Here is a 15,387-nt window from a genome sequence, read left to right as displayed (position 1 = left end):
GCTGGCTCCTGGGATCCATAAGCTCTTGGCACCTCAATTTTCCCATCTTTAAAATGGGGTCAAGAAAAATGGCCGTTGCAAGGATCTAATGAGGTAACACTGACACAGTTCTTAACACAGTGTTTGCACACTTGTTATAAATAAGTAACGACCACGAGATTAACCACCATGGACTTTCTTGAGGAAAAGGAAGCCACCAATGGCAGGCCAGATGTCACTAGACTATTAGTTTTGTGTTCGTTTTGTTTTGGAAGCCCTCCTTATCCCTTAACCAATTATTAACAGGCCTCCTTTGTTTCTCTTGAATAAATATTTAAAAAACCAACTTGTCCACAAACACTGAGGTGTTTTGTTGACTGTGGTTGTTTCTGCTTGCTACAACTGTCTCCTCTTCTAAATGTGGGGGGAGCTGACTCTGTCACAGGAAAGCTCCTTTGCAACTGGCAGCGTTTAAGATGTGCCAGGGCCCTTGGCACTGAAGTGGATTGAAGAAGCCTCAGGAGTCCAGGGGCTCACTGGTCGGCCTGTGGCCAAGGAGATGGATGCTTCCTTGCGTCTCACCTGAAGGCTCATAACAGTGAGGCGGCGGGCGTCGTCGGAGGGAGCGATGACTGGCACCAGGTAGGGACTTTCAGGGATGTGCTCATCGTTGAACTTGATAGACACTTCGTAGTTACCTGTGGGGACAGTAAAGTCCCATTGTTTCAGAGACTTTAGTTTCCAGCGTGGCTCTTAATTCTATATGAAGGCTAAAATGCCTTTTGGCCTTCACCCTCCTCCATGATCCCAGCTGATTGGTTCAGGGCAGATTGCCTGGCCGAGGCTGGGCCAATATGACTTTCTCATTTGGACAAAGGCAGGGGTTCTTAACCTGAGTCCACAGGGTCTCCTACCCTTCCCAAGGGCCTCTGTACAGAATTCAGGAGACCCATAAAACCTAAGTGGGGAAAAAAAATTATATTTTTATTTTCACTAGCTTCTAGCTGAAATTTAGCATTTCCTTTCTTTAGAAATATCAACCAAAAAAAAAAAAAAAACCCACAGTATATAAAGTACTTGTGACTTTGTCACCACCAAAAAGCACAGAAACTTTTATATTACTTTACAGTTTTACATATACCTTGACATATCATTTATAGTCATCACTACTTTGAAATTAAGGAAGTTAATTAACTGTCACCATATCTTATGATTTAATATATGAATGAAAACATAGATACGTTGCTTTGTTACACATTTGTTCCTTTCAGATTTGGATAGCTACATTTTACTATCACTGATTTCCTTTATAATCCAATATATCTTACATGTTTGTTAAAACATCTTCCTGAAAATGATCCCCATAGGCCTCAGCAGATGCCCAAAGGGTCCATGGCAGCTGAAAGGTTAAGAACTTCTGCTCATAGGAGCGCAGATGTCAAGGCCACTAGGCTGGGGAAGCCATACCAGTCACTGGCCAAGGGTGGGCGAGAGGCTGGCCAGGGGAAAAAATGAATATGTTGCACAAAAAAAGCACAAAGCAGAGAGGCTGACAGAGAAGGAAAAGAGACTAGAATGAGAATTCCTGCCCCATTAAGGTCTGGCTGGATTTCCTGCAAATGGCTTTCTAGAGGCATTCCCATGTGCCCAAATTCCTCCTTTATTCCAGCTAGCCTGATGAATTTTTGTTCCTTACAACCTCACTTTCCCCAAACAAGAAAAATGTCCTTAGTCGGCCCTTGAGTACATACCAGGCTCTTGAGCAATATAAGACACACCACACGATCCATTTTTATGGTCATCAAATGTAATCTCGGCCTTACTGGGGCCCTCAACAGCGATGGAGAGGCCCCCGGCACCTGCTTCCCTGGTCCAGATGCTGAACTCGGCTGAGACAAAGAAATACCTGTTCAGTGACTAAGCCTGGTATAGGCCCCATTTCTTATTCAAACCTAAAATGTTGAAATACATTTGCTGACAGGCCTTCTCTCAATCTCTAACCCAAGTGAGACAACAGCTGAGGTTTTCTGGGCACTGTCCGTGATTACACTGGGTTTGTGGGAAATCAGGTATCTTTACATATCACCCAAACCAAGCTAGAAAAAGATGAGACTGTTTGATTTAATTTCTATAGATCATCACGCTAGCAGCTACCACTGGAAGGGATCTGCACTATGGGTGTTGTAGAATTCTAGTTTGTAGCTGCAAGAAGTTCTAGAAACAGCTTCATTAACTCTGCTCTCCTTAGAGAGCAGGTAATATCGATAACTAATTACAGGCCCTAAGGAGGCTCTTAGTAAGAAACTTGTGTAACTTTGGATAAGCAAGCAATTCCCCAACATATTTAACCACAGGAACCTTGTTTTACATAATGCCTCTAAATGCCACCCATTGGGGCCACACATACAAAGCCTCTCCTTAGGACAGGGCAAGAGCAGGGTGCTCACACTGCCCAGGCTCAACTCTTCTTCTTTTTTGAGTAAAAGCCTGCCTGGGATGCTCACCTGGGACTCCTGCTTCTCCTCTCTCTAGGCCGGGGCCTCCTGCCCGGACCTTGTGGGCACCCCCCTCGCCGAGTGGCCCCACTGTGAACTGGAAGGGGCTGCCGGTTACATGTTGGCCACGGTACTTGACGCTGACCGTGTGAACGCCCATCTCCTGGGGCACAAACCGGACGCAGTGTGAGTTCTTCCCCACAGGCACAATCTCCGCCTCAGTGACATGACCAGAGGGACTGGTGACGTGGGCTGACATATCACTGCTGTCGATCTCTGAAAGGGGGCAGGAGGTTGGGGGAAGAGAGGAGGGTTAGGCAAGGGCATGAGGTGGAGCAGCACGTGAGCACAAGCAGCAGAGGGCGAGGCAGGTGCAGCCAGGGTGTGGGGGGCTGGGGTTTCCACCCATCCAGGTTGGATGCTGCCCGCCTGTCACCTCAAATCCCTCAGGGTTTGAGGGTGAGAGCAGGGCCTTTCACTACCACCAGTGTAGAGAGCATTCTAGCTGCACTGACACTTCTTGCCCCACTAAGTACACTTTTATAGTCTTCCTGGTTGAAGCTGCTGGTTGGATCACAGCCGTTTTCAACCAGAACCCAAAATGAAATGTTATAACAGGTAAACAAAAACTACAGTAACTCAGGTGTTTCTAGGCCAAAGGTGACATGTGATCATCCATCATGTTTTCAGGGGCTATTAGCCATTGGTAGGTAGAAATTGCAAGGGCCATCATCTCTTCATGTCAAGAAGCCCTAGCATTTCTTTTAGGCAACAAGACTAAACGTGTTTAGAGAAAAAAGTGAATGCATATTAGTTCCCAATGGCAACGGGGAAAAAACCATGTGTGAGCAAAGCTTCGAGCAAGCCAGAGGCCAGCCTTTCAGAAAGCGATGCCTCAGGTCTGCTCTACCTGAGGTGCTTGTGCCATGCCAATGGCTGATGTGGAAAAGACAGGTGTGCCACAGGTAGGTGACCGAGTAATGCTGTCACCTACAGGCAGCATGAAACTGTACCCCTAGCCCCACAGGATCTGTTCTGAGCAGCTCATGACTGAGCCCTGAGTACACAGAAAGGAAGGGAGGATGAGGAGAGGGTCACCCCTGAGTGACAGCCGGGGTCCTAAGGGCATCTGGAAGCTGTGAGCCACCCTCCCATTCTGATGAGAGATGATCATTTAGGTAAGGGGACAAGTGAGTCTCACCCTGAGTTATCTGAGACCAACTAACTGGAAGCTGAAGAACCTGAAGAGTCTTAAGAGAAAGGATAATGGTGGTCTACACTATCCTCAAGAGACTTACTTGCTCCTCAAGAACAAATAGGCCAGGGGACGAAGAAGGAATTCACAAAATGAGACACGTGAAGCAAATGAAAACATAGTCCACGTCACTAGTATTCAGAGAAACTAAAAACTAGATACTACATTATTCCATCAGATTGGTCAAAGTGACACAAGACAGAGCCTAGTGCTGTTAGGAAATGGAGAAATAGGCACCAGCTCATTTTCTGGAGGGCAGTCAGCTAAGGCACAGCAGCACTTGAGATGGATCAGCCTGGCAACCCCACTCCAGGCATCCACCCGGCAGAAAGACAGCGAGCACATGCAGCGATGTCACAGAGCACTGGTCACAGGGGTGGACATGAGAGCACGTGAAGGCCACCACCCAACGGAGATGGCGCATCTAGACATCAAATGCATGATATGGGAGTGAGCAGCGCACCAGTGTGATCTGAGGCGGCCCACATGTTCCCAAGACTGGAGGCATCCAGGACCCAACTCTGTGCTCAAACGAGCCACAGTCTCTCTGTGGATTCAACAACAGGGACATGAGGTGACATCTGCGCTGTTCTGGAGCACACCAACACTTTATGATCACAATCCACGCAGCTCTTAAGTGACTCTTTCTAGAACCTACAGTAAACAGGTGACCAGTGTGGTACATCCATAGGAGGAGCCCACCAGAAGGCAGAGTAGAGGGCTATGAGGCCTATGAGGAAAGAAGAACACACCGCACAGGAAGGACGGGCCCGCTGCAGGCCACAACATGCACTTCATTTGAAGACTATTTAGTCTTCCATCTCTGTAGAATCTGGGCAGCTCTGCAGCACAGGCCAGCTTTTCAGCAAAGGAACCTTAAAACCTCAGTCCCACAGTGAGGGTTCCATCGAAAGGACCTGACCTGACATGGCAGAGAGACTGTGGCTGTTTAATGGCTAATTTGACCCCAGGGGGAACAATTCATAGTCACAGGTCTTGATACACCCACTCAGCCAACCCCTCAGTACAGCCCTCATTCAAATTTTAGGAAGGAAACAGAGGAATGGTAATTAAAGGATGCTACCAAGAGGGCAAATTTTAATTATTTCCAGAGATTGGCATCAGCAGGGATCAGATTAACTGTTGACATTCCATTCAACAGACAGCAAATGAAAATCTAAAAGCTTATCTGTCCCCACCACCACCCATCCCCAATCTGGTACAGGACTGATTTTTCATTTGGAAGAAAAAGTAGCAGGTTAACAGATTTCTTTTTTCTCAATGGACTAATCAATCAATTAATCAGACAAAAATAAAATAACCATCTGAACTTGGTTTTGAGTGGTGCCCAGCACCCTGACCCACAGCCCCTTGTGATCACCTGGGATTTTCAGGTTGAGGTCACAGATACTTCCGACAGTAGCCACGGACGGAGCCCGGCTGGTACGGGTGATACTCTCTTTGACTCTTCCCTCCCCGCTGATCTTCACAGTAAACGGGCTTCCTGCAAGAAGAAGAAAGCCTGTAAGAACAGCCCAGAGGCCACAGCACAGCAGTCACCAGAAAACCCAAGCTTGAGGCAGGGACGGCAGAGGGGACCGCACATACCAGGCACATGCTCATCAGCGAATTTGGTGGAGACGATGTAAACGCCGGGCACGGTGGGGAAGTAGGAGACCTTGCAGGTGCCGTCTTCCAGATCTTCTGTCTGGATGTCCACCTTGCTGGGGCCTTCCACCGCTAAGGATATGCCGCCATAACCTGCAATTTAATAGTAGGCTGCTGGGACAGCAACTCATCAGGAAGGGGGAGCTGGATGAACGCAAAAACGTCATCCAATCCTGGGAATTCAGACTGCTGTTTCCAGACAGCAGAAAGCAAGTGATGACAGCCCCTGCTGAAGAACCTGGGCAGAGAAGCAGGTTAAAGGCTTGAGAAGTCCTGTGGTAAAAGAACCTGAATGTGGCTTTGACCACAGAACCCTTCACTCTGCAATCTCTACTAACATCCCACAGGGGATGTGTCCTGTAGAGCCCACTGGGGAAGACATGATCCACAGGCCTCTAAAAGTTGTAAGCACTGCATTGGAGGTTTATTGCCGGCCACAGGCCTGAGATGTTTTAAACTAGCCTCAGGTGCCTTAGATGTCCGGTCAGGGAGTCACTCAGACAACACAGCTGAAGGTTTAACATCAGGACCAGAAAGTCTCCAGTCTTCTCCCGTGGGAATGTGACTTTGGAAATCACCAGAATGGCCATCACCTAAGAAGGTAGAGGCTGGAGACACTGGGGTGTGGTGTAGCGTAGAGGGGCCCACCCTAGTTTAAACCATCTCAAAGAGGCTACAGAATGAGATTCTTCATTCCCATGGGAACACTGCCCATGTGAACATGATCTTGGCCAGCTGGCCCAACACGCTTTGCTTGGGAAGAGTCCAGGAGACTCTGTAGAGCAGTGGTGGGGGTATTGAGAGTGAAGCAGAGGCCTGTGGGTTGCTGTGGCTCTGAATTCAAATGCCAGATGTAGACAGGATTGTTTACCCTGTGAGTCTCAGTTTTGTCATGTAGAAAACAAATACAAGACAATAACTACTTTAGCAATAGTCATGAGACTTAAATAACAAAGGTAGAAGAAGGCCCTTTGCTTGAAGGACACTCAGAAGGAAAAGGGAGTTGATGAGATGAAAAGACGAAGCAATCTGAGCAAATAGAAGTCAGTTCCCACAAGCTCTGAACCTTTCTCCTGGGACCACCCCCACAGACCTGCATCCCTTGTGTCCACAATGAAGTCGGACATCTCGAAAGTCCGGCCTTCTGACAGGCCACGGCCATAGACTTTGGCTCTGCGAGCATCACCAATCTCGGACTGGACCACCATGATGGACACGGGGCTATTTGCCACGTGGTTGCCATTCTTCTTGATGCTGACCAGGTGTTCACCCACTTCCCGGGGGATGAAGGAGATGCCTGGATTGGAACACAGATTGGGGTTTGTTAGGTGGGGGAAATAGACAAAGGAGAGGAAGCAGGAGGGAAACACACTCAAAAGATGGGAATATGACTTTCTAACTTCCTGTCAATCCACAGTGTCCAGTGGGGTGGTCAGCGTCATGACAGAAACCCATGTAGACTTTAATCATACATGGAATTCAAGAGTTTTACCACATCACATGACAAGGTGCTACCAATTTCCTAGGAAAAGTACCAAAGGAATCTCCAGCTCCCACCCAAGATGTCCCAGCTTCCTCCAGGAAGGCAGCCTGGCTCACCGATGTGATTGTTGGGCAGCCTCTTCAGGAGACAAGGCTCATCGCGGCCAGATGGGGCCTTGATGGTGGCTGTCAGGGTGCTGAGGTCGGTCTCGCTGATATCAAGCAGGAAGTCAGCGGCAGATCCCAACTTCACCTGAGAGCACCGCCTGCTGTCGTCTGGGAAACACACACACACACAGGTCCTGTTACATATGGTCCCCGGCTCTCCAGGGCCCTCATTCCACATGCTGTTACAGGTGAACAGGTGAGAATTAACTACCTCAAGTTAAGTGAAAGAAAAACATGCCTCAGACTGTGAGTCGGCCCAACCAAGAAAGAATGACTGTCAGGTATGCCTAGTTGAGGGGAGACTGGGAGCTGGCAGGATAGAGAGACTTGAGTCCTCCGGAACATTTAAAAGCAGGCCACTGGTAGAAAGCACATGCCACCTGCCTGCCACCTTTGTGGGCATTGCTCAGATAAGTATTCATGTTCCACACGGACTGTTGGCTGCTTCACAGAGAGGTCTAAACACCTCAGGGGAAAAAGAGTCTGGTTTTACAAGTCGTCTTTTGTAACCCACTGTGAGCACGATGTGAATGCAGCAAGCACAACAGAAGTTAGGAGCATGGACTTTGAATTGGATAACCTTGGTCTGAACCCCAGAATATCTACATGTGAATGTGGAAACAAGCCTCAGTTTCCCAGGTGAAAAGGGAGAGAAAACCGATCCAGTAGTGAAGCTGAAAGGCATCTCGGAGCTCATTTATTCATGCAATAAATATTATTTGATTGTCTCCATTGTAGGATCTGCTATTTGCTTGCTGGAGTCAAACCGGTACAAAATAAGTGCTCTGATGGTATGCTTAGTATCCCCTGGATTACCAGCTAAGGAAGGAACTAAGCTTGCCCAAAGCTTGCCTGTGTCCCTAGTTCCTCCCCTAGGAGTCCCTGCAAAACTTAAAACTCAAAGTGATGCCTAGAGCCAGCTGCCCTGGGTCTGAAAGGGAGAAAGGCTGCTGGGGGTAGTCATACTCCCACTCGGAAACCCTGGGCAGGCCAGGCAACCCTACCTGTGATCTTGGCCGTGAAGGGGCTGCCAGGGATGTGCTTGTCATTGTATTTGACCAGGATGCTGTAGTCGCCTGGCAGGGTGGGCAGATAGGTCACTGTGCAGGTTCCATCTTTGTTGTCAATGCAGCTGATCTCGGCCTTGGAGGGCCCTTCAATGGCCAAGTCCAGGCCACCTGTGAATGGGAGCAGGGAGGATCATTAGGGAGACTGCTTCCTTGTTTCAACAACAGGGATAACAACTCATCCAGGGTAGACTGATGCTGAGGTCATCAGGTTGACACATGTCATGTGAGCCTTGGACAAGGGATGTGTCACAGCAAAGCAATTCAATTGGTAAAAATGCCCACTGTAAAGACACTTGTGCTCTGAATTCTTTACTACAAGTAACCCTGAAGTTATCTCTACAATTCCAGATTCATGAGACAAGGAATGGATGGAGCCTGCATGCCAACCACACAAAGTGGGGAGAATCTCCCTCACGTACAGTCACTGCTGACTGGGTGCTGTCATGAAATCCCATTAGAATCACACATTTAGAAATTTCTGTGAAGAGAGAAGACAGAGGAGATTTCCATTTCCATGAAGACAACAGGCACAGAGCGTTATCTAGAATGGGCCACTAAATAACTCACATAGCACTGTGTGTGCATGTGCATGCATGCACGTATGCCAGCATAAAGAGTACAGAAACAAAAATGTCATCAGTCATATACACGTAAACATCAGGTAAGCCACATAAAACGTTTCATAGCATGAATGTGATTGCCATTGGAATATAAAAGACTTTAACAATATATTTTGGACAGAAGTCAGAGCAACTCCATATAAGAAAATGATATGAGAAAAAGATAAGACAAATACTATCATTCATTAATTTTCAAAAGCTGTTCTAGAATCATGTCCACTGAGCTCCCCAATGGAGGGTCAGACACACATAGTCACATAAACCACGCAGTACCTTCTCCTGCGTCCTCGGTGACTATGGTAAAGGTGGCAGTTTTGTTGGCTACTCCATACACCAGGCCTGGACCATATGCAGAAACGCTTCCACTGTTGGGGTAGTTCACGTAGAACTGGAGTGGACTCTCTGGGTTGGCAAAGAATACAAACAAAATTGAAGTTCGCCGAGAAGGCATAGGGAATGCATACCTCAGACAACCAGAGTCTTAACAGTCACTGAATAGCAGGTAGTTATGGTGCGGTCTGTCTCCTATTCAGAAGCAGAAGGCAAAAGGAGAATGGCAGGGCTCACCATCCCAGGCACCCAAAGGGGTTTACTTATTATTGTTCTTTCAATTATTGTACGAGAAAAGCAGTCCTGAGCCTGTCCACACTAGAGGGGCTAACACAAGGAGGATTTAGCTTAATCCGAAAGATAAGGAGGAAACTGCTATACTGTGTGGAGAAAAGTCCCACTTCAAGGCACTGTAAGCTCACTTCTAGAAATCTCTCCCACAGTGGTTCTCCCCACCCATCCCACTCCCACGCTTATGCATGTATTTCTACTTCCACAGAGGTCAGGTGCAAATTAGGAAAAGCCCCTGGTGTCCAGTAATGGGGGTTGGTTAAATGAAAGGTCTACTTGTGGGTCAATAAAAAGAATGAAGGAGAGCTGTGTGTTCTAACTTACGAGATTATTCCTAATGTGTTGCATTAAAAAAAGGCAAGTTGCTAATAATATTGAAGCCATTACCCCACTCCTTTAAAAACGGAGCAGAATTGTGTGCATATTTACAGGTATAGTGAGAGAGATGACTGAAAAGGCATAAACATTAACAGTGGAAGTAGAGAATTGGAGAAAGACATTTTTCACTTTCTCAACATCTGCACCTTTGGTATATTTAAATAGCAGATATTATTTTCCTTTGAACAGCCATTATGCACACATATACACATAACTAAAGCAAACATCAAACGGGGAGAAATATTTGCAACTCCTATCGCAAAGGGCCCCAATATTTAAATTGCTGTCTGAAACTGATATAACAAAGGCCAATAACCAAACAGAAAAATGACACAAGGAATACAGACATTCAGTTCACAGAAAAAGTAGTACAAATAGTACTTGAACATATAGAAAACTGCTCAGTCTCATTCAAAAGAGAAGCATAAATAAAGCAACACCGAGATGCTGTTTTTTCAGTATCAGTTTTGGCAAAGATCCAAACATTTGACAGCATAGTCCACACACTGGCAAACTTGTGGAAAAGCAGGTGCTCTCCAAACTGCTGGTGGGTGTGTGAAGTGGACAAGCTCTGATGAAGGGTGATTTCTGATGAAGGGCGATGTGACAAGATCTGTCAAAATGACAGCCGGCCTGTATGTGCGTCCGGCAATTCCTCCCTTGGGAACTAAATCCCACAGACTCACCTGCACAGGTGTGAGAGGATGGAGCTACAAGGCCAGTCACTGCAACATGACCAGTGACAGAAAAGGCAGAAAAGGGGAACAACCTTGGTCTCCCCCAGAAGGGGAAATTGTTCATCCAAATGCCATGAAGATGCTCTGTCGTTTGGACACACAAAATTCCCCTGAATATTCTTAGATGGAAAGGGCAAGGTCAGAATAATGAGTAGAGATGCTACTATTTATGTAAAAAAAGGGGGAAGAGGGACTAAAAATCTCTATTCTCTATTCTCACTTGCTTGTAAAATCTTAAAAATATTCTGAAATCCAACACACAAAAAATGAACAGTTATGTCCAAGGAGGGGGTAGATGGAGGACATGGGTGAGAAGGAAACCTTTCTCCGCATCATTTTTAAACTTTGAAGATCTGTTGCCAACTCAAAATATTGAATTTAAAAAAAAAAATGATTTGACCAATTTAAAAATAAAAGAGCAAGAATAACTGTGCTGGCTGGTAGACGTGAAACTTAAGCTGACTTTCCTTGTCAAGGGCAGTGTGACAATAAGGCAGCTTGTCCTCCTCTGGAAACTTCTCAGTCCAAAAGCCCATGCATATAGGGCTCTGCAGGCCAGCTGGAAACCCCCTTGGTGAGCCTCACATTTTTCTCCCAGCTCACCCTCTGACCACACCGAGCAGAGTGACAAAGACAAACAATCATGAACTCAAGGGCCTGCACTGTGACCCAGGTAGCTGAGCTGCATTGTTCCTTCTGGAAGTTGGCTGGATCCGCTGGGGTAACAGGCTGTTTGGTTTCACAAGGGCAGCCAACACGGCATTCCCAAACCTGCCACAGGGAGCTGCTTCTGCACAACAGCTGGGTGAACACCCGCAAATCTTCCAGACATTTGGGTCCATGAATCACGGAGTCCTGTGGGACGTGCGGGCGAGGCACCGAGCACGACTCACCAGGGATGTGGCTGCCCATGTACTTGATGTGCATCTCATGGAGCCCGACCTCAGTGGGGGCATATCTGACAGTGACCGTGCCATCCTTGTTGTCCACAATCTCGGGAGTGGCTGTCTTCCCGGAAGGCATGTGCACCTCTCCTGTTGAATCACAGGGAGACAGGGCAATGAGCCCACCAGAGACCTTTTCCAGAAGATGAGAGCAAAGTACAAAAAACCTTCAAAGAAAGATTTTCAGCTCCAAGAACACTCGCTGCTGCCTAAAACATCCACGTCCCACATCAGGAAAACAGAGACCTATTTGCTTTTATTTTGTCCCATTTTGCTTCTACAAAATGCAGCAGGCAACTCATAAGCGTTTGCTACAACTGACAATAGAAGCTCAAACTGGACTTGAGAAGACCACGAGACCAGCAGGATTAGTACTGCATCAAGTCAAAGAGAAGCAGGCGCTCAAAGGAGGCTACGAGAAGGTAATTCTGAGACAAAAGTCCCCAGTCTCACTGTCCTATCTGGAAAAGTGGGGGATACGAGAAAATAGCGAAAAGAGGGAACAGGAAGATAACAGTCAAGAGGGGTCTAAACACAGCAGTTTTTAATTTGAAGAGAACTCCAGGCCCATTCCAGGATATAACCGAGTTATAAGTGAAGCACCGCAGGACATTCTGCATTCTCAGGAGTTCATGGAGCAAGAAGTGGGGACGTCGGGTTTAGGACCCAAGGTTCTGGGGAATCTGCTCTGAGAGCTAATACGAAGAGGAAAGAACAGGACAGCTTTCACAACAGTACTTACCAGTGATCTCTCCTTTCCTGACTGCAAATGGAATGACCAAGTCGAAAGGCTTAAACCCCAGGCCGTTCATGTCACTCACGGGGACATAGGCCTCCTCGGTTACCTAAAAACAGGAAGCAGTGGTCACTGGATAAGGTGAACAATAGTGTGGACTAGTGAAGCTACAGGGGCAAAGCAACTGGGAATTCTGCAAGCCAGTGCAGCCTGGATTGGAGATACGGCTGCCGATACAATATGGGCTTTGTCTAGGCCGGGGGCCCAGAGCAGAACCAGAGGTATTGACAAAGTCAAGCTGACCAATTGCTAGAAGTTACTGGGCAGTTTGCTTGTAAAATTCCCAGCAGTGCCCACAGGAAAGTGGAAAGTGAGAGACAGCAATGTCTATGAGTCCCAAAAGGCTCCACCTGGAAAGGTTTAGTTGCTAGTGGCCTGGAAAAGAAGGTGCATTTTAAGTGGCAGAAAGTAGCAGCGGGTGACTTTCCCCCTGAATAGAAACTGAATGTGCAAGTGTCGGCTTTGCAGGTCAGCAGGAGGGCTGAAGACAGCTGTCCATCTTTCCCTTTAAGTGCGGAGACAAACTGCGCCCAGCATGATCACAGACATGACGGCTGGAGATTCGTGGAGCGCGTACGATGACATGGGTGGAACTTACAACAGAGAAAGCAGGGATGATCGTGATGGACTGATCAGTGAGAGACAAACCAAGGACCAGGACACCCAGAGGCCTTAAGCAAACCCCAGAAGCAGGCTGCAGCTTTTCTGAAATGAAGGCTGAGTAAACACAGAAACGCAAAAGGGAAAAAAACAAAAGTGTACCCAGGGTCTGAGTCCAGGGGGACATGCATTTACCAGAGTCTCCTCCACGGCTGTGACTTCCCCATCCGTGGCCTGGTCAGTGGCAAATGGAGATTAGTTGGGAATTACACTGGAGGGAACTGCTCCTCAGTAGATTCTACCACCCAAGGGCTACCTCCTCCTCATCTGCTCCATCTGGTACTGCAGGGAGCGCTCGCTCTAAAGGAGCCTACATTCTTATGGCCCTGTAGACAGCAGGTCGCCTGCCTCTCTTTGAACGTCAAATTCACATGCCCTTTGAATGCATGTTCCCAGGAAGCGGGTCTATGGAAACACTAGCAGTCGGCAGGTAAGTGATATGTGCAAGGACCTTACAGGAGCAGTTTGTGATTGTGAAAGCCGCCTACATATCTCTCTAGAAGCACATGGGGTTAAATACACTGTCAGTGTATACACTGTGTAGCCACTCAGAAGCAGTGGTCACATCTGATGATTATGGCAGGGTCTCCATGGCATACTGAAGGAGGGAAGCAAGTTGCAAAGCAATGTGGATGATGTCATCTCATGCACAAAATGGATGTGTCTGTTGTACAGGTGAGAAAAATTAACCCTAGTTTATTTGCAGCATGAAATTGGACAGGGTTTCTCTTTTTACTTGATATGTCTATAGTAGTTAATACATTTAAAATATTTATAAATTCATTTTTAAAAAATCATGGGTTCCATCTTCCTGATCCAATCAACTTGATGAGGAAGGGATTGCGCTCAGTACCCTCTCTGGCCATAGGAAACAATAAGAACTGAAAGGCTCCCCTATGGAAGGACCACATACCCATATTTATTCTTTTTTTGGTGTATTTTATCATCTGCCCAAAGGGGTCTTTACTTACAAAGGTAACTTCGGGAGTTTCAACATGCTGAATAGCCCTGCCCTCCCTCCCCACTCTCACTTCTAGGGTCCTCAAGGGTTACACAGGCCACATCAGCTGGGAGGCTACACTGTGGTCTTTGATGCAGGATTTTTCAAAAGTGACAGATGAGCTGCTAGAAGCATGTCTTCCAGTGCAAGTCTGTGTTAAGTATTTAATTGAACAGCCCATGGGTCTCCTTGAGAAGGAGAACTTGGTGTCCATGTCCTTTTAGCCCTAAGCCTGGTGAGGTTTCCACCCACAAGAAGCCAATGAACAGAAAGCCCATCCATATAGGTAAGAGTAGAGAAAGCCTGGAACAAAACCAAGTTGTGTGGGTGATCATCTCTTTCTGCCTTCAGCGGTGGTTAGCGATGGGTGTCTACACAAAGTATCCTTGCTCGCGTGTGTTCAGAGGCCATCACTACCTAATGAGTTTGGTGGCTCCCATTTAGGTCTCTGGCAATCTGCTGAAATGGTTCTTGATATCATCACACTGATTTTCTCACTCAGCTTCTTCTACTGGGGTGTCTTATCCCCAGCTCATGGCACTGACAGGGCTGTGACCTCTGTCCAGAGGCTGCTGGTCCATCCTGTCCAATTCTAACCAACCAGCTAAAACCCACTATAGACTAAAAACAGATTCTTAAAACTATGACTGGGCCCTTTCTCTGTAAATGTGGAGGACATAAACTTGCTAGTTGCATTCTTTTTCCCCCAAAGGAGAAAAACACTCCCAAACGGACAATATCAAAAGTTGGCAAGTGTTTACATCCTTGAGTCATAAAAGAGACTCTAGACATCTGGCACAATGTTTATAGATAAACAAACATGTATGGAAAGGAAAAAAGCAACGACAAATTATAGACTGTTGGGGCACAGACTTGGGCTTCTGTTTGGAATGGAGTCTGCATCCTTTTCTGTGGCTGCATAAAGAGAAATCATTACAGGGGCACTGGAAGCTGTGCATGGGGCCAGGTCACTCACTGAGTTCTATGAACCTGTGGTCAAGTGTGGCTGCTGCCCATGGCAGTGAAGGATAGTATCTGGTGACTGTCCAGGGCAGGCACTGTGGGCTCAGCAGACTTGAGTCTGATTGGTCCCTGCTCCTACATTTCATCTATAAAAAGGCCAAATGGTGGGGCCTCCCCAGTGGTACAGGGGTTGAGTGCTGGGCTGCGAAGCTGCCCGCAGCCTCTGCAGCACCGGTTCAATCCCTGGCTGCCGGGTGAGGGCCCCACATGGCACGCAGACCTCTCCTGCCACCAGCTGCTCCCCTCAGCAGTGTTCTTTGGTCCTTCTGCCTCTTCTGCTCCCCGCTCTGGCTCTGGTGAATTCTCTCACCCTCCCGTGCTTCTGACTATACCCAGTGCTTTGGTAAATAAGTAAATCTTTAAAAAAAAAAAAAGGCCAAATGGTGCATGATTTTGAGGGTGAAATGAGGGAATGCTCCAAGGTTTCTAACATCTTTCCTGATTGAGGAACTTTAATAAAAAGCATTTAGATTTGAAAAGTAAAGAGCCTA

At 47.1% G+C, this 15,387-nt stretch overlaps 1 protein-coding gene across 5 annotated transcripts in view; it reads right to left on the bottom strand.

Moving 5' to 3' along the window:
* FLNB (filamin B) overlaps positions 1-15,387 on the bottom strand; it is a 134,036-nt gene that overhangs the window by 14,078 nt on the left and 104,571 nt on the right. For 2 of the 5 annotated variants that reach the window (XM_037491599.2, XM_037491564.2), the window contains 12 exons: positions 12,976-13,047; positions 12,160-12,262; positions 11,367-11,507; positions 9,011-9,139; positions 8,052-8,225; positions 6,997-7,155; positions 6,491-6,694; positions 5,338-5,490; positions 5,111-5,233; positions 2,484-2,750; positions 1,731-1,868; positions 562-677 (listed from right to left, as the gene is read on the bottom strand). In XM_037491599.2, the coding sequence (XP_037347496.1) occupies positions 562-677; positions 1,731-1,868; positions 2,484-2,750; positions 5,111-5,233; positions 5,338-5,490; positions 6,491-6,694; positions 6,997-7,155; positions 8,052-8,225; positions 9,011-9,139; positions 11,367-11,507; positions 12,160-12,262; positions 12,976-13,047 (1,779 nt within the window). The remainder of the gene's footprint in view (positions 1-561; positions 678-1,730; positions 1,869-2,483; positions 2,751-5,110; positions 5,234-5,337; positions 5,491-6,490; positions 6,695-6,996; positions 7,156-8,051; positions 8,226-9,010; positions 9,140-11,366; positions 11,508-12,159; positions 12,263-12,975; positions 13,048-15,387) is intronic. The other 3 variants (XM_037491573.2, XM_037491591.2, XM_037491582.2) reach the window with 3 other exon arrangements.

The sequence above is a fragment of the Talpa occidentalis genome, unplaced genomic scaffold (genome assembly GCF_014898055.3).
Source record: "Talpa occidentalis isolate TD23 unplaced genomic scaffold, MPIMG_talOcc4v2.1 talOcc4.10, whole genome shotgun sequence".
In the NCBI taxonomy this organism is placed as follows: domain Eukaryota; kingdom Metazoa; phylum Chordata; class Mammalia; order Eulipotyphla; family Talpidae; genus Talpa; species Talpa occidentalis.
Note: the sequence above shows the minus strand (reverse complement) of the source record. Positions and strands in the feature narration are given on the sequence as shown.